At 53.3% G+C, this 21,778-nt stretch overlaps 1 protein-coding gene across 8 annotated transcripts; it reads left to right on the top strand.

The window, feature by feature from the left end:
* Positions 1-2,025: 2,025 nt before the first annotated feature.
* Ehbp1l1 (EH domain binding protein 1 like 1) lies at positions 2,026-21,674 on the top strand. Of its 8 annotated transcripts, none has more exons than XM_029472710.2 (20): positions 2,026-2,397; positions 5,500-5,557; positions 5,779-5,874; positions 6,497-6,550; positions 6,652-6,830; positions 6,913-7,055; positions 7,486-7,521; positions 7,616-7,681; positions 7,764-7,926; positions 8,085-10,794; positions 11,245-11,402; positions 11,505-11,553; positions 11,962-12,660; positions 18,566-18,647; positions 18,758-18,813; positions 18,909-19,032; positions 19,396-19,495; positions 20,887-20,960; positions 21,048-21,162; positions 21,298-21,674. In XM_029472710.2, exons 1-20 carry the CDS (start codon positions 2,294-2,296, stop codon positions 21,395-21,397), a joined length of 5,166 nt encoding a protein of 1,721 aa, XP_029328570.1. In that variant the 5' UTR covers positions 2,026-2,293; the 3' UTR covers positions 21,398-21,674. The 8 variants fall into 8 exon arrangements, with proteins under 8 accessions (XP_029328570.1, XP_029328571.1, XP_029328573.1 ...); XM_029472711.2 differs by having other exon boundaries at positions 8,085-8,799; XM_029472713.2 differs by having other exon boundaries at positions 8,085-8,718.
* The last annotated feature ends 104 nt before the right edge of the window (positions 21,675-21,778 follow it).

Genomic DNA, 21,778 nt, shown 5'->3' on the forward strand with positions numbered 1-21,778 from the left:
TTCTGATTGCCTGGTTAATTGGTACTGGGTTGGGGAATAGTTTTCTGGTAAGTGTAGTCTGCGTTCTGCCGGCAGGTGGCGCCCAAGACCCCCTAGCGAAAGGCTTAGCGGGCGTGAGATGCGAATATTCCTTCTTGGGGGCAAGGTTGGAAGCTGGCCCTGCAGCAATATGAAAGCGGTCAAGTCTTTTCCCCTTGGGCTCTAAGTTTTGGACCCAGCATGCCCTTCCGCCTTGCTTTGAGCCTTTTGGGAAGGAAGGAGCCGCCCATCTTGAGGAGAGAAACTTTCCACCTCCAGTGCTGGGAGGAGTTGGCACAGGAAATGGGTGGGCCGGAGCTGCCTGACCCAGGGGCCCATCCCCATGAATAGGGAAAGGTCTAAGGAGAGTGTTAGAGTTGGTGCCCCGTGAGCTGTAGGGGTTGCTGGGAAGAAGGGGTGTGGAGGCCGAAAGGAGTAAGTAAACAAGTTTCAGTTTGTAGACAAGCCTTGGAAGGGAGGGAGATGGCAGCCGGGCTCAGAGCATCGTTTCTAAAGACTCAGGCCCCTGTGTTGCAGTCACAGAGCACCCAGCCTCCCCCGAGACAGCACGAAGGACCTGTAGGGTTGCACATAAAATGCTTCCTTAGGAAGCAGAGGACCACAGCGATAGGATAGACAAAACTGGGTGTCCAGCCCACAGGAAGAAGCCTGCACATTCTCAAAGTTGCACCCAAGCATCCTCATCCCCACCTCCTACCATAGTCACTTGCCTGCTAAAGATGCCGATAGGCTAACATGCCTGCAAGACCAGACATCCTAACCAAATTGAGGGTTACCAGGCAGGTGACACATTGATGTGTTGCTCCAGGCCATCTCTCTAGCTGGGTATAAAACACCTTGCAAGGCTCATTACAGTGCGAATTGGATGTGTGAGCGATAAGGAGTCTAATCTAGGCATTAACACAGCAGCTAACGCCCCAGGGACTTCCCAGGGGAGGAGCAAAAAACACCCATGTACATATTTTCTCTAGTTCTGATAACGGATTGCACGTAATGAGACACGGCAAAATCAGCCCAGCCCTAAGCCAACCGCTTTTCCCCGTCTTCAGACTTCAATGACATACATAAAAGGTAGAACTGTAATTGGCCCCATTTAACAGACTTCAAAACTGAGGCGCAGAGTGTGTGCTTTGTTCAGGGTGGCACTCTTTTTTTTTTTTTTGGTTTTTCGAGACAGGGTTTCTCTGTGTAGTCGTGGCTGTCCTGGAACTCACTCTGTAGCCCAGGCTGGCCTCGAACTCAGAAATCCGCCTGCCTCTGCCTCCCAAGTGCTGGGATTAAAGGCGTGCGCCACCACGCCCGGCCCAGGGTGGCACTCTTTATTAAAAACTAGTGAGTTTGAGGCCAGCCTGCTCTACAAAGTGAGTTCCAGGACAGCCAGAGCTATACAGAGAAACCCTGTCTCGGAAAACCAAAAAATAAATAAATAAAATAAAAAGAAGAAGAAGAAGAAGAAGAAAGAAAGAAAGAAAAACTAGTATTTGAACCTTTCACCACTTGTGAGACGTGAGGATTGCTTTCCCTTGTGCCATATGAGGAGTCAGGTTTGGAGACTCTAGGTACATCTCACCAAGGCTGGGTCCGGGGCTCTGCATGGGTGCTAACAAGAATCTCCCACCCCAGAGTTAAGGACCGTTAACTCTGGCTCAGTGGACGGTTCTTTTCCTTTCTAGGTCTCTACTTTACAATCTTGGGAAATGGGGTACCAACCAGTACCAAGGTTGCAGACATAAGGGAGACAGCAGAGGTGGCACCAATTTGAGGGCTGCCACCTCTTGGAGCTCACACGTCACCTTAACCCTATTTGACTCGCGGGCGCCCATCAAACCGGCTTTGCGATTGGGACTCATTCCTTCCACCCCCAAACCGGGTACCCGGGTGTCCAAGTCCGGACGCTAGATCCCGGAAGCAGGGTCGCCCCGCCCCGCGCTGCAGCCCCGCCCGCCTTCGGACGCGGGGCGGGGGGGGGGGGTGCGGCTCCAGGAAACGGCGCGCTCGCTACTCTTGAGCTGTGACCAGCTTGACGCGCCGCGACGGCCCCGCAGACTCAGCCAGCCCACCAGGCGGACCCCGGCGGCCACCCCAGCAAACTCAGCCTAGGTCTGAACCTCAGACATATCTACACGGACGGGGCGGACAGATCCAGTGACAAAGAAAAGAGCTCCAGAGACCATGGGGACCCTGGCTGAGCCAGCAGTGGTGGGCAAGCGGGAGTCCCGAGCCTGAGAAGAGATCCGACAGAGCTGCTCGGGCCATGACTTCAGTGTGGAAGCGCCTGCAGCGGGTGGGCAAGCGGGCCGCCAAGTTCCAGTTTGTGGCGTGTTACCATGAACTGGTGTTGGAGTGCACCAAGAAGTGGTGAGTAGAAGCGGGGCCTGAGGGAGTCCCCTAAGACTGATGTGGGACTCAACTTAGTTTGACTCGTTTGAACCTGAAAAAAAAAATCCTCTCAAGTCTAATGGCTAAAGGGGTTCCCATCCTAGGTATTCCAGACACTGAAGTGCCTGGCAGGTTGGGGGACTCCTGGTGTGGAGAACCTTGTGGGGGTCAAGACTCGGAGGCTTTGGGAGAATCAGCCTGTGCCCACATTAAATCAGCTGTGGTCGGGACTCGGGGAGGAGCCCTCAAGCCAAGAACTGTGGTCTAGGGTGGCAGTGGAAAACGGAACAAGATTTTAGGGCTCCAGGTGGCTTTGGGTGGAAAAGACTTCATGGTTCCTAGTCCAGTTCAGGGTGAAAATGTGGCCTTCTCTTTTTCAGCCCCTCCCCCTTCAGCCAGAGTGGGCCCCAGAAGCTGGTGCTGTCTCCACAATGTCCTTAAAAGGGGAAACTGAGCTTGGATGGATAACAGGGAGGCGGAGAGAGGCTTAAAGGGGCCTGAGGTCCTAGGAGCTGGTGGGTTCAGGAGAGGGTCCGTGGAGGGAAAGAGAGTTGGGTGAGGGGACGACTCGCAAGAGAGGACAGGTCTTGTCTTGGACTGTCAAGGGCCCCTGGGGGCATCTGGCTCACATGTCCCCACCGGGCAGCTGCCCAGGCCCCTGCGTCACACCCTAAATATATGTGCTCACCGGTGTCAGCTTCTCTTGGCTGGATTAGGGCACAGCTGTGGGGGCCTCACAGGCCAGGCAGGGCTAAATATAGACTCCCAAGGGGGAAGAGCTGGGGTAGGCCGGAACCATGGGGTCTAAGGAGGCGAAGGAGCAGAGGCTGGGGTCTTTGGGGGTAGCACTATTAATCATCAGCCTTGAACATGCTGAGTGTACCCGGAGGCCCTTTATACCGTAAGGGGTAAGCGAGAATAAGAACTAGTTAGGCTAACACAGCAGAGCTAGCACTTGAACTCTGGCCTCTGGCTCCTGCCCCAGCACGCTGGGTGAGGCCAGAGGGACACTGGGCATGGTTCTGGTGAGCAGACAGACTATACAGACGGTGTCAGTGGGCTGAGTCACAAGTAAATGGGTAAGGCCCCGCTGGGTTTCTTAGCCAGGAGGCCAGGACAGGAAGCTGGCCCCTGCCTAGGTCATGGCTTCCCAAGAAGGCGTGGCGGCCTGAGTCAGGCTACCCAACCAGGCCACACCCTCCCAAGGCACCCGCTATTTCCCTTTTCTGGGACAGCTTGGCTGGGCCATTGCCTGTGGTTTGAAGCCTGGGGATGGCTGCTTACTTCTGGGTCTGAGATCAGCTGACTCAGCTGTGTGACCTTATCTAGCCAGCATCTCTGTGTCTCAGAAACCTCAAGGGTTAACAACAGTAAGCCACTTGTCCTGCCTCAGCCTCTAGAGTGGTAGCCAGTGAGTCCTGCAGACCTAAGCATCCAGTTGTGGGGCTGGAAAGAGGCAGGGAGTGCTCTCACACCGCTTTTGCCTGATCCTTTCCTTAACCAACCCTACCTCCCTGGGCAGAGGTCAGCACCTTGTCAGGACTCAGCCCTGTGCAGCTCTCTCCTTGTATGTCTCTGCCACACACGCTTGCCTCCCCCGAGTCTTTGCAGCATGTTAGATGTTCACTGCCTGGCAGTGTCCTCAGACTTTCCTGGGGGCCCACTGCCATCATCCCTTTAGAGTGGTGGCCAGTGGCCCTGGGTCTGAGGAAGTAGGAGCCCTGCCGGACCCTGCTCAGAGCCACTGAGTGCAGCAAAGGGCTGTCTACAGCCTACCTACCTCTGTGGGTGGGAGGTGTCTAATGGCAAGCTGACCCTGTGCTGCTCTGGCCTCGCTCCTCCCATTTACTGTCAGTCCACCTCTGCCTCTCCCCTTCGCTCAGGTCCTCGAACTTGGCCAGTTCCTCCACCTGGAGCCTTCTCTGCACACAAAGCCACCTCCTCCACTCCTGCCTCTGCTCAGATACCCAATCTCAAAGAGACCCCAGGCAGGCTCTTTTACAGCCCCCTAAAAGTCACTTACTCATTTATTTTCTTACACACACACACACACACACACACACACACACACACTTAAAAAAAGATTTATTCAGCCGGGCGTGGTGGCGCACGCCTTTAATCCCAGCACTTGGGAGGCAGAGGCAGGTGGATTTCTGAGTTCAAGGCCAGCCTGGTCTACAAAGTGAGTTCCAGGACAGCCAGGGCTATACATACAGAGAAACCCTGTCTCTAAAAAACAAAAAAAAACAAAAAACAAAACAAACAAAAAAAAAGATTTATTCATTTTATGTATGTGAGTACACTGTCGCTCTCTTCAGACGCACCAGAAAAGGGCATCAGACCTCATTACAGATGGTTGTGAGGCACCATGTGGTTGCTGGGAATTGAACTCAGGACCTCTGGAAAAGCAACCAGTGCTCTTAACCCCTGAGCCATCTCTCCAGCCCCTGTTTGTTTGTTTTTGTTTTGTTTTGTTTTGTTTCTTTTCTTTCCTTTTGAGACAAGGTCTTACCTTTATAGCCTTGGCAGTCCTGGAATTTGCTATTTGCTACCAGGCTGCTCTAGAACTCAAAGACCTGCCTCCATCTCCCTCCCAAGAGCTAGTCAGGCAGACTGACTCCTTCTTGCCTATACTTTTCATCAGTCTTCCTTGCCTTTGAGCCCTGAGTCATTCTCCTTTGCTTTGCCCTCAGATCAGGGCTGAGCTTCTAGAAGCTCTCCACAAGCATCTCTGAACAAGTGGACTTCTTTACCACGGAGACTTTGTCTCCCCAAGTTTCTGTGTGTGCACATGTGTGCATGTGGCAATCCCTGTCTCTCACCGTCTTTTTCCTAGGCCCCACTGGGCTTCGATATTCCAATCTCCACTGTCCAGGCCTTTGCCCTTTGGTCCCTGCCCCACCCTACACGAGCAGCTCCACCTACACCCTGTGGCCCTAGATAAGATGCTGCCCATGCCCTCTCCTTGGGAAGAAGACTAGGGAGACCCCCTGGCCCCAAGGGAGCTAGAAAGAAGAGGAAGAGAAGATGGGGAAGCTGGATTGAGCCTAGCTAAGTGGTGCTTCCCTACCCTCCCTCCAGGCAGCCTGACAAGCTGGTGGTGGTATGGACTCGGCGGAACCGACGAATCTGCTCCAAGGTGAGGAAGATTGCTGGGGGTGAGGTGGGGAAGGGTTCCAGGTTGGCATGGAGTCAAAGATGGGCCAAGGAGAGGTAGATGGAAGTTGATGGGGGAGTGTAACAAGGTTCAAGCCATATTGTTTTCTACAGGGAGAAAGGAAGATAAGGGGGAATGAAGATAAGGGCTTGGTGGTGATAGGGAAGTTAGACTCAGGAGAGGGCTCCTCCTGCCTCTTGCAGGCCCACAGCTGGCAGCCTGGCATCCAGAACCCATACCGTGGCACCGTGGTATGGATGGTTCCTGAGAATGTGGACATCTCGGTGACCTTGTACAGGGTGAGTTCCCAGAGCTCAGACATGGGCAGGCACGGCAGAGTGTAGTGACGCTGGGTAACCATGGGGCACCCCTGGAGGGTTTTCACCCACGATGAAAGAACCAAATCGTGGAACCAAAGATTTTGTGAGTTTATTGCAAGTGGCTGAAGTGGTCTTGGAGGGGGCAGGATTTACCCAACCTGTAGTAAGAAAGTCATCTGGGATCAGAAGCCAGGGTACAAGGACTGAAGAGATGGCTTAGCAGTTAAGAGCCCTGGTTGTTCTTCCAGAGGATCTGGGTTCCATTCCTGGCACCTGCACGGCAGCTGATAACCATCTGTGACTCCAGTTCCGGGGGGAACAAACACCCTCTTCTGTCCTTAGGGGCAACGCACAAATGTGGTGCACAGTCACACATGCAGGCAAAACACTCATACGCATAAAATAAAAGATAAATAAGTATTTTATAAAGAATATATGTATGTGTATACACACACTCACACACACACACACACAACACACACTCAGAGAAGCCAGAGTGCATCCCAGGAGGGAACACCCGCCCCACGCCCAGCCAGTGCAGATTGTTCTTCTGGTGTTGCCCCCCTGGAAACCCTGTGCTCACCGGTACTCCCCTCTCCAGGACCCTCATGTGGACCAGTATGAAACCAAAGAGTGGACTTTTATTATTGAAAATGTGAGTGACTGGGTAGGGTGGACCTGTGATTGTGATCTCAGGGGCTCAGGATAGTAACTGATGTGCCCCTTCCTCTGTCTTCTCACTCCCCCCACCCACAGGAGTCCAAGGGACAGCGGAAGGTACTGGCCACAGTTGATGTGAACCTAGCCCACCATGCAGGGCCTGTGCCTGCTCAGGTTCCGCTTCGACTGCGGCTGAAGCCCAAATCTGTGAAGGTGGTGCATGCCGAACTGAGCCTCACCCTTTCTGGGGTGCTGCTGCGAGAAGGCCGTGCCACGTGAGTACCTACCCGTCTTCCCTAGCACTCCCTGGCTTGTGACCTCTGACCTCAGCCCTCTCTACTCATCTCAAACCCACAGGGATGATGACATGCAGAGTCTGGCCAGCCTCATGAGTGTGAAGCCTAGTGACGTGGGAAACCTGGATGACTTTGCTGAGAGTGATGAGGAGGAAGCTAATGGCCCTGGGGCTCCTGAGGTCCGGACTCGAGGCCCCCAGTCAGGTAGGCTCATGGTCACCTATGGGCTGACCTGCCAGGACCCAAGGTGGATGTAGCATTCCTGGGTCCCAAGTGCTGGTTGCTCTGGGGCAGGGCTAGCTCGTGCATGCCCAGTGACAGGTGCTCAGTACTAGCAGCTCTCATTGTCCCAGCTTGGTCCTGGTCCTGTGTGTCGTACATCAGTCTTAAACAGAATCCTGCAGAATGGGTTCACATTGTCACCCCATGTTCCTGGCCATCTGATCTCTAGGTGGTCCCTACCAGGCCTGAGAAGCCAGGTCACATGACATGTGGGCTCCTACCCTCACCCAGCCTGCCTCCCTCCCCTCTGCTATCCCTTCCCGCTCCTCCTTTAAAGCCTTTTGTCCTTCACTTTTGTGGTTCTTTCTCATTCTTTCTCTTTCTGCATCTGTGGGCCTGCCTCTTCCTCAAGGCCGGGGCTGTGCCCCAAGACTGGGGCGTTTCCCAGGTAGGCCCTGAACTCTAGTTGGGGTCAGGGTGGGGCCAAACTGTAGAGTCCTGCCCTGACCTGATTATACCCCTCCAATGAATCCCTCCTTCAGATCTGTCTCGAGAGCTGAAGACACTTTGTGAAGAAGATGAAGGCCACATACGGCCCCAGCAGGCAGGTGAGACTTAGCCTGGGACTGGGGTTGGGGACTGGACCTATGTCACAATGCAGTCCTCAGTGTACCCTCCCTTTTCCCCTAGCTGTCAGACCCTCTAGCGCTGAAGACACCAGCCCTGCCCCAGTGAGTGCCCCTGCGCCCCTGGCCAGGGCCTTCCGGGGCCAGGGGTCAGAACCAGCTGCTATAACCGGGGGCCAGTTGGGGCCTGAAACCCCAGGGCCCCCGCCATCCCCACCAGAGACAAGGTAAGGATGATATCAGCTCCATTGCTGTTAGAAGCGGATACACACATCCCAGTCTGCACCCTTCCCTCTACTGCTATAGCATTCTAAAGAAGGTGGGGCAGGGCTGAGCATGGTCCTAAAAAGAGAGCCCGCAACATTTGTTTCTGCTCTTTCCTCAGGTCCACTGGGCAGCCAGGCCAGACCATGGCCCCCACCCCAGCCCCTCGGCTCCGGAAAGGCTCTGATGCACCCTTGTCCCCAGTCCCCTACAGTGGGGATGAGGTCCCCAATACCTCAGAGGATCCTCCAACAGGAATGGGCTCTTCTGGGGAGACCCAGGCTCAGATAAGCTCTCAGGAAGGGACAGAGGCCCATGGAGCCAGGCCAGAACCAGACATTGAGGTCAGAGGCTCCAAAGATGCTCTGGAAGGAGAAAGATCCAAAGTTGAAGAGGAGGACACTGGGGACAGGCTGGGGGCTAGTGGGGCAGGGAATAGAGAGAAGAACACTAAGAAGTCGGACACCACAGCCGGCGAGGCTGGAGAGAGCTCAGAACTTCATCAAGTAGATGCTGAGCAGAAGTCAAAGGTTCAACATAGAGCCACAGAGGGACCAGAGGCTGCAGGGCTGACGCCCAAGGCAAGACTTGGGGACACTCCTGAGGCCCCTCCTAGGAGTGCTCAGAGGAGGATGGGGGTTAGGACCCAGGAAGAGGCTCCCAGTGACCTGAACCAACCTCCAGCTGAGCCTGAAGAACATCTAGGGGACCTCAGGGATGCCAGGCCTGCAGGCCAGGAGAAAGGAAGTGCAGAGGTGAGGGGTAAAGTCCCTGCTATTGGGAGGACAGGCCCGGAGCAGGGCTCTTCTGCTGGAGCAGCAAGTGCTGGGCCCCAGGTGAGCTGCTTTCAGACAGTCCCATCAGATGGCCAGGGGGTGAAATCTAGAGATCAGAGGGCTCAGGAGGCAGAAGTTGGGGAGTCAAGTGTTCTAGAAACAGAGGCTGAGTGGGTGCCATGGGAGGTTATAGGGACATCAAAGACAGATGCTGGGATACCAGAATCCCTGGATACAGAGGCTGGCACAGCAGAATCTGAAATATTGGAGGCCCAAGACTCAGAAGCAGCAAGATCAGAGGTCCTGGAATCCGAGGCTACTGGGACAGCAGAGTCTGCGGTGTTGAGGACCCAGGATAAGGAGATTGTGGTTCTGGGGATGCTGAGGACAGGGCCTGAGATAAGGGAGCCTAAGGAATTTGGGAAAACAGAAGTTGGGGGTTTTACAGTTCCAGATACCAAGACAGTGACAGCAGAAACTAAGATATTAGAAACCCAGGGGGCAGTGGATGGTGAGGCTGCGGTACTGAAGACACAGGCTGAGATATCGGAAACCCAGAAGACAGAGGCTGGGGTGGCAGAAGCGGGAACACTGGAGTCCCAGAAGGTAGCAGCCGAAGGTTTGGGGGCTCCAGAAGTGGAGGCAGAGATGGCAGAGGCTGAGAAATTGGGGGTGCAGGAGACAGAGGTGGGGATTTGGAGGGTTCCAAGAATAGAGACTGAAACAGCAGGAACTGAGACATTGGGGATCCACAAAATAGGGTCCCCACAGATGCAACGTAGACTAGTGGGGGACCAGGAGACAGATGTTTCAGTGATGGAGACAGCAGAAGATGCTATACTGGGGACCCAGGAGATATCAGCCGGTTGTGGAGTACTTTTGATAGAAGCAGAGAGACCGGAATCCAAGATTGACGGATCCCTGGAGACAGAGGAAGGAGATTTAGGGGTTCCAGAGGTAGATACTGGGGTAGCAGAGGGAACACCAGGGGTTCAGAAGGCTCTGGGAGCTGGAACTGAGGTAGCCAGGGTCTTGGAAGCAGAGGCTGGCTCTTCAGAAGTCCCAGAGACAGACGCTGAAGAAGTTGAGACACTGGAGGCCAAGGATCGATCTGAGAGTTCTGTGGCGCTGAGAGTAGTGGCCAACATACGAGAATCTGAGCTCTTAGGGACCCAGAAGACAGAGGTGGGAGGCACTGGGATATCACAGACAGAGGTTAGAGAGGCAGAGGCCAAAATACCGAAGACCCAGGAAATACCAACGGAGAGTTCAGGAGTTCCAGACTTGGAAGCTAAGATGGAAGAGTCTGAGAGGAACATGGAGATTTGGGAGACCCCAGAGGTAGAGAAAGTGAATTCTGAGTTATTTGGAACCCAGAAAGGCTCAGAGATCCCAGCACTAGAAGCTAAGACCATAAAGTCTGAGATTCTGGACGCCCAGGAGACAGAAGTAAGGGACTTGGGGCTTCGTCCAGGAGAGGCGGAGAAAGCAGAAGCTGAGATGGTAGAAACCCAAAAGACAGAAGCAAAGACAGCTTGGGATGAAGAAATAGAACTAGTGGATCCTGGGCTCTCCAGGCCAGAGGCTGAGGCACCGAGGGTCCAGTGGGCAGGGACTGTAGTTTTGGAGTCTGGGGAAGGAAAGGCTGACATTTTGGGGGTCCAGAAGCCTGGATCTTGGGGAGCTCTTAAATATGAGGCCTTAGATGTCCCCATAACTAAGCAAAGGCTTTCTGGGGCCAAGGAAGTGGTGCCAGACCTATCCAGAGTACAAGAACCAGAAACTAAACATTTGAAGATAGTAGAGGCCAAATCTTGGACTTTGAGGCAGCAGGAAGCAGAGATGGAGGGGTTTGAGTCTCCAGAGAATAAATCTGATATTTTTGAGGCCCAGGAAGCAGATTCTGGGGTCTTGGGAACCACGAAGGGGAAAGAAGCTGTTGAAAGCCTTGAGGAGGCCCAAGTGGCCAGTGAGGCAGGGGCTGGGGTGCCCAGGCCCTCAGGGGCCTCTTCCCCAGAGGGACCTGAAGAGGACAGGAGGCTGCCGGGCAGCCAGGTAGGGTTGGGGGCCACTGTGTGCTGTCTGCTTCTCCCACTAACCTGGGGCTGAGTGAACAGTGGCTCTGCATGGACCCACCCGGTGGACTAAGATGTGGGGTTTTTGGGAGGCAGGGGGGTGTTTCAGCTTCAAGAAGGTCCATCATCCCTCCACCCCCAGGATGCCCTGGCCCTCCCACCCAGCTGGGCTGCATGGAGCTGCATACCCCCTAAGCTGATTTCCTGAGCTGACTTTGAGGTGTGGCTGCTGGTGACCTCCGACTTTTAGGTCACCTTGGCAGATAACCCCACAACCCTTCTGCCTGTCCCAACGCTCTTGCCAGTGCTCTCTGGTGACCTTGTAAGCTCAGAGCTGGGATGGTACTGTGCCAGGCCTGAGCTTCCCCCCAGAGGGCAGAGGACGTAGGTCATCAGAATACATCTTCTAAGTCAACCCTTGTGTCTCCAGGCACCACCTGCCCTGGTCAGCTCCAGCCAGTCCCTGTTGGAGTGGTGCCAAGAGGTCACCAACGGCTACCGTGGTGTCTGCATCACCAACTTCACCACGTCCTGGCGCAATGGCCTGGCCTTCTGTGCTATTTTACATCGATTCTACCCAGATAAGATGTGAGCTGCCAGGGGTGGGGGGATGGATGGGACGTGAGCCGGCTAGGGCACCAGCGCCGTCCGTCCGTCCATCCATTTCTGACCAGCACTCTCTCTCTGCAGCGATTATTTCTCCCTTGATCCCCTCAACATCAAACAGAACAACAAGCAGGTGAGATGAGGAGGGAGCCGTGGCTGGAGACAAGATCTAGTTAGAGACTCAAGCCCCCCGGCCTGAGAATTGGAGTCTGAGGTGCAGGGCCCTGGCCTGGCTTTTAGAAACTTTTAAAATCTTTTTGGTTATTAAATTGTTTGTTTGCCCTAGTTTTGTTTTGGTGTTCTAAATTTTAAAAGCATGTTTTCGCTAGATTTTTAAATCATCCTTTGATAACTGGGTGGGCGATGTGTAGTTGCTAGGTAACAGCGAGGGCGGGCCTTGATGTCAGATTTCCCTCTACTGGAGGGCGAAAGCGTTGCTAAGCAAATCCTGGCTCAAGAGTCTCTGGGACCCCCTGGGCTGGCTTGGGTCTGGAGGGTTGCTGGATTGATGCCGCTTCTGATCAGAGTGCACCCTTTCTAGGCTTTTGATGGCTTCGCTGCCCTGGGTGTGTCTCGGCTGCTCGAGCCAGCGGACATGGTACTTCTGTCCGTACCTGACAAGCTCATCGTCATGACGTACCTGTGCCAGATCCGTGCCTTCTGCACTGGGCAGGAGCTTCAGCTGGTGCAACTGGAGGGCGGCGGTGGCTCCGGCACTTATCGCGTGGGCAACGCCCAGCCGAGCCTGCCCGACTGTCTGGACGCAGGAGACCTGGCGCAGCGATTACGCGAGCATGGGGCTGAAGTGCCCACAGAGCCTAAGGAGGCTGTGAACCGCGGGACTGGGGCAATACCCAAGGTGGTCTCCAGGGACACGGACCTGAGCTGCTCCTCTAAGGATGGGGAGGCGGAGGTTGCCCAGGAAACAATCCCTCAAGAGGCGCCCTCCGACGGCCCTAGAGCCAGGTCGTCCACATCCCCCGTGGTCCCTGCAGAGGGGCTGGTGAACGGAGTGGGGGCGCCGGGTGGTGTGAGTGGCGTGAGACTGAGACGGTCCTCTGTCAATGGGGAGGCTGGGCCAGTACCTCCACCCCGAGCACATGGCTCTTTCTCCCACGTGCGTGATGCCGATTTGCTAAAGAAGAGGCGATCCAGGCTAAGGAATAGCAACTCTTTCTCTGTGGATGACCAGGACTCTGGAGCTGCAGTTGGAGCAGGGCCTGCAGGGCCTGGAGCTGTGGTGAGTACCCCTACCCTGCTGCAGCATAGGATAGTGGGGAGCTTTCAGAAATCCCGAGCGGCCCCAGTGTCAAAGCAGGTACAGGAGTGGCAGCTTTAGAAAGGCCACTTTGCTGGATGCTGGGATGTACTTTCGTCAGGTGGACCCTGGTGCTGTGGAAGGGTCCCCTGCTATGGTACTGAGCTTCCTATCAGGAGACAAAGCCCACAGCCGAGATAGCCTAGACTGTGTTGCCAGGTTTGTATATGTGAGCGGGTTTCTAACATTTGGTACCCAGTTTGTAGAAACATGGTCTGTATAGAAAGCTTGCAGATGGCTCCAAGTTTAGTACTGGCCTTTTGGGCCTTTTCTTTCTCTCTGTGTGGCCTTGGGCGTCACCTAGCAACTACAACTCCCCCCCTTGCCCCTCCCCCCTCCCCCCCCAGTTAGGGACAGGGATACTGTCCTCTAGTGGCCTCTGGAGCTCCTTCTAGCCTCCAGATTCTCTCTCTCTCTCTCTCTCTCTCTCTCTCTCTCTCTCTCTCTCACACACACACACACACACACACACACACACACACACACACTGCAGTGTGCTAAAGGAGAGAAGTTACTACAGGAATCTCAGGGACTCAAGATGAACTCTGGCTGCAGACTTTTGATCTGAGGGTGATGATAGAAGGGGCCGCTTCACCCTGCAGCTGCCCAGCTGTGGTCCCGTGTTTGGAGGGCATCAACTGAGAGCAGCTTTGTGGAGCAAACAACTGGTCCTCAAGTTAGTAAGATAGACAGTTTTCCCTGGTGAAAAACAGGGGACCAAGGAAATAGCCCAGGGGTAGAGTGGTTGCCCAACAGGTCCTGGTTTCAAACGCCAGTGTCACTATCTAACAACAAAATGCTGGGCTTGGTGGAGGATGTCTGTACTTTCAGCACTTGGAAGGTTGAAGCAGAAAGATCAGGAGTTCAAGCCATTTCAAAACAAAACAAAACATTCCATGGCCGGGTGTGGGTGCGGGTACTGGCGTGGGCGCAGGCGTGGGTGCGGGTGGGCTTAGCAGTAAAGCGTTCGTGGCACAAGCCCCAGGACCTCAGTTAGGATCCCCAGTACCATGTAAAAATCCTGTACCAATCCGGACTCCAGGTTCAGTGAGAGATGCTTTCTCAAAAAATAAGGTGGCAGGCTGATGGCTTCTCAGGTGACCTGACCTCTATCCCTGGTGTCCACACAGTGGAAGGAAAGAATCACTCACACAAGTTGTCCTCTGACTGTCACTCATGTCTTGGGGCACACAACCTACTTCACCAATACATAAATAAATAAATCCGATAAGAAAGAAAGGAAGCAGACAGAGTGGAGTGTGATGGAGGAAGACAACTGGTCTACACACACACACACACACACAGATGCAGACACACACACACACACACACACACACACACACACACAGATGTAGACACATACACATAAATAACACACAAGACAAGAGAGAGAAAAGAAAACGGGAAGGCGTAGTTCTCAAATGAGGAGACCTCACACAGGCAAAAGGGGAGCCTCAGGACATTCAGGTCTCATTTAGGGACCTGACAGTCATGCTCATGAAGTCCCCAGATGGCAGTGAGGTGGTTGGGGTATAGGACCTCTGAGGGAAGGTCCAGAGACACAGGAACCTGGGAAAGAGAGGTGGAAAGGCATTTCCTGCAGGAGGTGGAGGTGGGACTTGCAGCCCAGCTGGCTAATGTAGGTCAGTGGCCCTTTAAATCACAAGGGGCGGGGTTCACCCTTCTGGGCTGAGTCCCACAGCTGGTCTCTAAGCCAGGCCCTCCTTCTGCCCTTACTTCACTGGAGCTATTTGACCAGTGGGACCAAGGAGCCTTTCTCATTGGCCGACAACTTTGCCCTGACAGTTTTAGGAGGTTGTTCAGCCTGACCCCACCCTTGGAAGCTCTCCAAGGCCTAGAGTAGGATGAGATCAGGCACCTGGAGGCTGAGGTGGGGTGGAAGCAGCTGCATGAGAAACATGGGTGCTTTTAGGGCAGCCCCTTGAGGAAAGTATAGAAAGAGGAATCTGGGTCAGACACGAGGAGGAAGCTTTGGGATTCCCATCAGGGCTGTGTGAGTGAGCACAAATGTGGCTGACCTTAGCATACTCAACCTTCTACTCAGTCTGCTCTGCCAGGTGGGCCATCTACACCATTGCCTGGCGTCCCACAGTGTCCCTTACAGGGAGCCATGGCTCCTGCCTTTTAAGGGTGGGGATAGTGAAGTTGAGGGAGATGAAGAACCGAGGCAAAGGGTTGCTGCTGCTGCTGCTGCTGCTGCTAACCTGGATTCTGAGCCTGTGGTGTCAACTGTTGCCCTCTGCTAGCCCCGCCCTCCACCTCGGGAGAGGGGTGTGTGTGAACTTTTCCCCTGAGAATAAGATCAAAATTGTGAAAACCCTTTTCGAAGTGGCATGAAACCACACTGCATGGTGTCAAAATTGTGAGCCAAATGCTGCCCTAGATGCTTGACTGGAGTCCTGCATCGGGTCTGGGCTCTATCCCCATTTTACACACAAAGATGCTATCAAGCCCAGTGGGGCAGTGTGTCCAGGCTTGCATCAAGTTGGTTTCTTTGATTGCTTGTTTTTGTTTTTGTTTTCTTGTAACCTGAGACAGGATTTCTTTGTGCGCAGCCCTAGTTGTCCCAGAACTCACTCTGTTTCCAGGCTGCCTCAAACTCACAGAGATCTGTGTGTCTCTGCCTCCTGAGTGCTGGGACTAAAAGTGTGGGCCACAACTGCTGGGCTGGGAGCAAATTTTAAGTTAGACAGCCCTAGGCCATAGATCAATTTCTTTTTTTTTTTTTTTTTTTTTTTTGGTTTTTCGAGACAGGGTTTCTCTGCGTAGCCTTGGCTGTCCTGGAACTCACTTTGTAGACCAGGCTGGCCTCGAACTCAGAAATCCGCCTGCCTCTGCCTCCCGAGTGCTGGCATAGATCAGTTTCTATGGCAAACTTCATTTCTGGCTTTCTACTTTACTGTCTGCAGAGTGAGAGACTAACCACTGCCTCGGTGGTCCCTGGAGAGACGGGAGTGTTCGGCAGGCATTGCCTCTAGTTGACGTACCGCATGTGCTAGACTCCTGGGCTAGCTAAAGGGAAGATGGCGCGGGGTTAAGAGTGAAAATTCCTCTTACAGAGGATCTGAGTCTGGTTCCCAATGCCTATAGCCAGTGGCTCACAGCTGTAAGCCTGTAACCCCAGCTCCAGAAGGTCTGACAGGTTCTTCTGCCTTCCAACGACACCTGAGCTCGTATGCACATACATGTGATTTTAAAAATAAAATAACCAGGGCTTGAGGGGTGGCCTAGTGGTTAAGAGTGAGTAGTGGTCTCCAGAGGACCCAAGTTCAACTGCAAGCATCCAAGAGAGGGAGTGGGTTCACAGTAGCCTGTGACTCTGGTTCCAGCTGACCTCCTGCCTCTGGTCTCTAAGGGTAGCCACATCTGTGTGGCATGCACACACACACATACACACACACACACACATGATTAAAAATAAATATTAAGGGCTGGTGAGATGGCTCAGTGGGTAAGAGCACCCGACTGCTCTTCCGAAGGTCCAGAGTTCAAATCCCAGCAACCACATGGTGGCTCACAACCATCCGTAACGAGATCTGGCACCCTCTTCTGGAGTGTCTGAAGACAGCTACAGTGTACTTACGTATAATAAATAAATCTTTAAAAAAAATAAATATTAAAAAAATTTTTTTTGAGTCAGGGTTTTTCTGTATAGCCCTGGCTGTCCTGGAACTCACTCTGTAGACCAGGCTGGCCTCAAACTCAGAAATCCACCTGCCTCTGCCTACCAAGTGCTGGGATTAAAGGCGTGCGCCACCACCACCTGGCTTAAAATGTTTTAATATGCTAGGTTGAGGTTGGTGGTGCACTCCTTTAATCTCAGTACTTAGAAGGCAGAGGCAGGTGCATCTTTGAGTTCTAGGCCATCCTGTTCTACAGAGGAAGTTCCAGGATAGCCAGAGCCACACAGAGAAACCCTGTCTTAAAAAAAAAAAAACAAAAAACAAAAAAAAAAAACAGACAAAAACAAAAAAATAACAAAAACAAAAAAACAAAACAAAAATTTAATGGGGCTGGAGAAATGTCTCAATGGTCAAGAGTACATATTGCTAATCTGTGGGGCCCAAAGTCAATTCCCAGTGTCCACATCAGGTGGTCTACACTGCCTATTCCTGCTCTAGAGGGATATGATACCTCTGGCTTCTGAGGTCATCTGCACTCATTCATGCACACACATACACACACAGAGAGGTATATACTGATACATAATACACATAAATATATATAAAATTATTAAAAAACTTAAAAAATGTGAATCTTACAAATAGATAGTCATGTGGTGCACACCTTTAACCCTAGCACTGGGGAAGCAGAAGCAGGGGGTTCTCCGTGAGTTCGAGGCCAGCCTGGGCTACAGAGGTTCCTGCCAGCCAGAGCTACATAGTCACATCCTGTCCCAAATACCCAGGCCGTCTCTAGTTAAAGAGGATGCAATAACCAATAGCACAAGGAGGTGTGGGGTCTGAGCAGCCACGAGGCCAGGAAGAGAGGCAGAGGTGTGGAGGGACGTGCCCTCGAGGGGCCACCTGTAGGAGGGGTCCAAGTTGGGCCAGGAAGGTCTAGTTGGTTTGGAGCAACTCAAGCTGGAGAGTGGTTTCAGGAAGCTTTTTAGAGAACTGAAAGTCCATTGCTGTGGCCAGAGGGTGGTGACTTGGCGGGCCTCGTGGTGGTAAAGGAATTGAGGGTGTAGCTCCCCAGGCCTGAGCACTGAGACTGGGCGCTGACACAGGGTATGGAGAGAGCTACAGCAGAAGTAGATGTTTTGGGGAGGCCTCGCAGCGTGAGATGGATGTGAATGATGGTGGCAGGTGGCACCACCGCTATTCCTGTCCAGACAGGATAGCACCTGAGCAGCATGACTTGTCTGATGGGCACACGTTGGGGTGAACAGTTGGCCAACCCCTTTAGGTTCTACACCTCTGAGCCAGAGAGTGGCTAAGAGTATTGACCAAGGAGCCAGGCTGTTAGAGAGTTCAAAGTTAGGCCCCAGGGGCCAAGAGCACTGGCTGCTCTTGCTGAGAACCTGAGTTTGGTTCCCAACACCCACAATGGGTTACATTGTAGTTTATAACTCCAGTTTCCAAGAGATCTTCAGGCCATCTGACACCCACTTCTGACCTCTGCAAATATTGGACACCAGTACACCACACACATACATGCTGGTAAAACACTCAGACCATAAAATAAATAAATGTAGATTGTTTTTAAAAATAATTGGGCCCTAGTAACAAGGAATAGGGAACAATGGGGGCCAGACTTAAGCCTTTCCATAACAAAATTCCTTAGTTCCTGCAAAGAGCATTATAGGCTCTAGATATGAAATCCTAGCAGGTAGGAGGGTGCCCCCTTCTGGTCAGAAGGTAGATGCAGACTCAGGGTAGCCTAGCTCCTGATGAGGTAGCTCTGTCGCTGTAGCAGCACTAGCAGGGATGGAGGCCCCCACTATATGTCAAGAGCCAGAGGACCTGAGCATGCTCTGGAGGGGAAGGGATGGGGAAGAGTGGAAGGCAAGGGTTCCTGCTGTGTCTTTCCCAATCTTTCCCACTGACTTACCCTAAAAGAATTATCAACTCCAGGCCCCACAGGAGCGTTTGGAGTCAGAGGTGGATGACCCAGGCCGTCGGGTGGGAGTGAAGGCATGGCTTGTCCTTGAGGAAGCTCTTTATCCTGAAGGAGGTGCTTGTGGGACTGGAGAAGCAGCCGGACCAGAGCTCCTCCTTCTGCTGTGTATGAGGGAGGGTCCTTAGTTGTCTGCAGTGACTTTGGGAACTAAAAAGCCCCAGCTCTCATTAGACTCTTTCCACAGGAAGGTTCAAACCCTGCCTCCAGCCCTGACGCTGCCCCACTCCCAGCCCCAGCCCCAGCCCCAGCCCCACAGCAGCCGCCCGGTAAGTAGTTTGGAAGGTGGGGGTGGTGACAGAGCTCAGCTCACGATGTTCAGGGATCCTTCTGGGGACTTCTGCTAGCTGGAGGGACCTGTCCTGGTTTTTGTCTGCAGGTGGGACCCCTCCTACTGAGGAGTCATCACCCAGCCCGGGGGAAGAGGCAGGCCTGGTAAGGAGAGTTGGGTGGGCAGAGTTGGTGTGGTACTTTCTGAGCTGGCCTGTGGTGAGCTCACCTGTCCTCGGCCTCCTTCCTTCCCCTTCTAGCAACGGTTCCAGGACACAAGTCAGTACGTGTGTGCAGAGCTGCAAGCCCTGGAGCAGGAACAGGGACAGATAGACGGGAGGGCCGCTGAGGTGGAGAAGCAGCTGAGGAGCCTCATGGAATCAGGTGGGACCCCTGATTTTGGGGCTTGCTCCGCAACAGCCTCCTCCCTAAATCTGCCCAGCTCTGCAGCAGCTCCTGACCTTGGGAGGAGCTGGGAGGAGACACCGCTAGAGTCCCTTTGGTGGCCCCAGGAAGCTGGTTGGTGGGATGTAGCTGAGACTTCTGAGATACCACAGGAAAACAAGCCCCCTCCCCTGATCCCCAGCTGCTCTGCCCTGTCGGGTGGCATTTCTGGTGACTGTCCCCCGATCCCCAGCTGCTCTGCCCTGTCAGGTGGCATCTCTGGTGACTGTCCCCCGATCTCCAGCTGCTCTGCCCTGTCAGGTGGCATCTCTGGTGACTGGTGACTGTCCTGGCCTGATTCAGGTGCCAACAGGCTGCAGGAGGAGCTGCTGATTCAGGAATGGTTCACCCTGGTCAACAAGAAGAATGCGCTCATCCGGAGGCAGGACCAGCTGCAGCTGCTGTGAGTCTGGCTTTAAGCCTCTTGCTGCTAGGCCTCTGCCCGCCCGCCTGCCTGCCCGCCCAGCTGGCTCAGGGCTGCCCAGAGGGCAGTGAAGCTGAGCTTACTTTGGTTAGAGTTACCTAGTCACTACTTTCTCCTTTTTTCAAAGATCTTTTTGGAGAGATTTTGCGTAGTCATTTTATTAGTATTTTGTCTTCTCTAACTGTATAAAAACATACACTTCTTTTTTTTCTTTTTTGGTTTTTCGAGACAGGGTTTCTGTGTGTAGCCCTGGCTGTCCTGGAACTCACTCTGTAGACCAGGCTGTCCTTGAACTCAGAAATCCGCCTGCCTCTGCCTCCCGAGTGCTGGGATTAAAGGTGTGTGCCACCACGCCCGGCTCATACACCTCTTTTTAAAAAGATTTATTTATTTATTTATTTATTTATTTAATGTATGAGTACACTGTTGCTGTCTTCAGACACACCAGAAGAGGGCACTGGATCCCATTACAGATGGTTGTGAGCCACCATGAGGTTCCTGGGAATTGAACTCTGGACCTTTGGAAGAGCAGTCAGTGCTCTTAATCGCTGAGCCATCTCTCCAGCCTACACGCCCCCCCCCCCCCCCGCTTTTTAAAATAATTTATTTTAATTTTATTTTGTGTATGTGGTGTGAGGGTGACAGATCCTCTAGAACTGGAGTTACAGACAGTTGTGAGCTGCTGTGTGGGTGCTGAGAATTGAATCCCAGTCCTCTGGAAGAGCAGCCAATGCTCTTAACCACCAAGTCATTTCTCCAGCACCAAAGAGGATTTGTTTGTTTGTACAAGACAGGACTTCTCTGTGTATGTGCCCCTGGCTGTCCTGGAGCTCTCTGTGTAGACCATGCTGGCCTTGAACTTACAGAGATCTGTCTGCCTTTGCCTCCTGAGTGCTGGGAGTAAGTCACGCACCATCACTGCCTGGCAAAGCATATACCTCTTATGTTGGTACTCTTTAGTGAGAAATCAGGCCGTCCACTTTGACTCTAGCTTTACAGTTAGGAAAATGAGCTGAGAGTAATCCGAGCCGGTTCAGGAGTGGGGTGGCAAGCCCCTCTCCCCATCCTTGCTCTTAACTGTCCTGCATGCCAGAGGCAACTTTGCTTCCTGTTTGCAGTTTGAATCATTTCCTCAGAACAATGTGAGCATACTTCTTTCTTCTAAATAATCCTAAGAGGGGTGTGGATTGGTAGAAACATACGTATCCAAACTGTAATTGAAGAGTAGCTGGAACAACAGGGAACTCTGAATGGGCATCGGCACAGAACACTGAGGGTCTCCTAGCCCTCTGTGGAAATGGATAGAGAGGAAGTGCTCACAGCCCTGGGCGCTTACATCCCACTTCTAACTTAACATACTTCTCCGACAGCATCGAGGAGCAGGACTTGGAGCGGAGGTTTGAATTGCTGAGCCGAGAGTTGCGGGCCATGCTGGCCATTGAAGGTAGGAAGTGGGTCTGGGACAGCAAAGGCTGGAGGTAAAACAGGGTCAGGGGAGGAACCCTCCTGACTCAGGCTCCTGGTTTCTTAGAGTGGCAGAAAACAGTTGCGCAGCAGCATCGCGAGCAACTCCTGTTGGAGGAGCTGGTGTCTCTGGTGAACCAAAGGGATGAACTGGTCCGGGACCTGGACCAGAAGGAACGGATGTGAGTGGGGGACTTGGATGGTTCTTGGTTTTGAAGAAGCCCCAGGGCGCACTCCTGGAGTGCTGTGCCTGGAATCTCAGGGCTTGCAAGCAGGGCCAACTCTGAGACTAACTTGAGACTAACCCCTATCTTCAGTGCTCTGGAGGAAGATGAGCGCCTAGAACGAGGCCTGGAGCAGCGCCGTCGCAAGGTGAGCCGGCAGCTGAGCAGGCGGGAACGCTGTACCCTGAGCTGAGTCTCCTGTCTGGTTTGTCCCTTTCTCTGGTCGTGGAGCATCTTCACCACTCCCCCAGCCTGCACAGCAGAGGCCAGGTCCCCACGCTCCTTCAGCGAGCAGAAGCAAGGCTGACCAGACTCTCGGACTGGAGCAGTGAGCCTGCTGGTATTTATTTATCCGAGTGTATGTGAATGTTTTGGCGGTGGCCAGGATCCCAGGCAAGGGATGGTGTGGGGACTGACACCCACATCCTCCTTCTCTTCGGGAGGGAGCAATAAAGTTGGAGTAGAACAAACCAGTGCCTGCCCTTTCTCAACAGGGCTTCAATGGAAGGAAGAGGGTGGGACTTAGCTAATAACACTGATGCTGTGTATAGGATTCTAACCCGGAGCCAGTTGA

Source organism: Mus caroli, unplaced genomic scaffold, assembly GCF_978045245.1.
Source record: "Mus caroli unplaced genomic scaffold, Mus_caroli_1 scaffold_20, whole genome shotgun sequence".
NCBI lineage: Eukaryota > Metazoa > Chordata > Mammalia > Rodentia > Muridae > Mus > Mus caroli.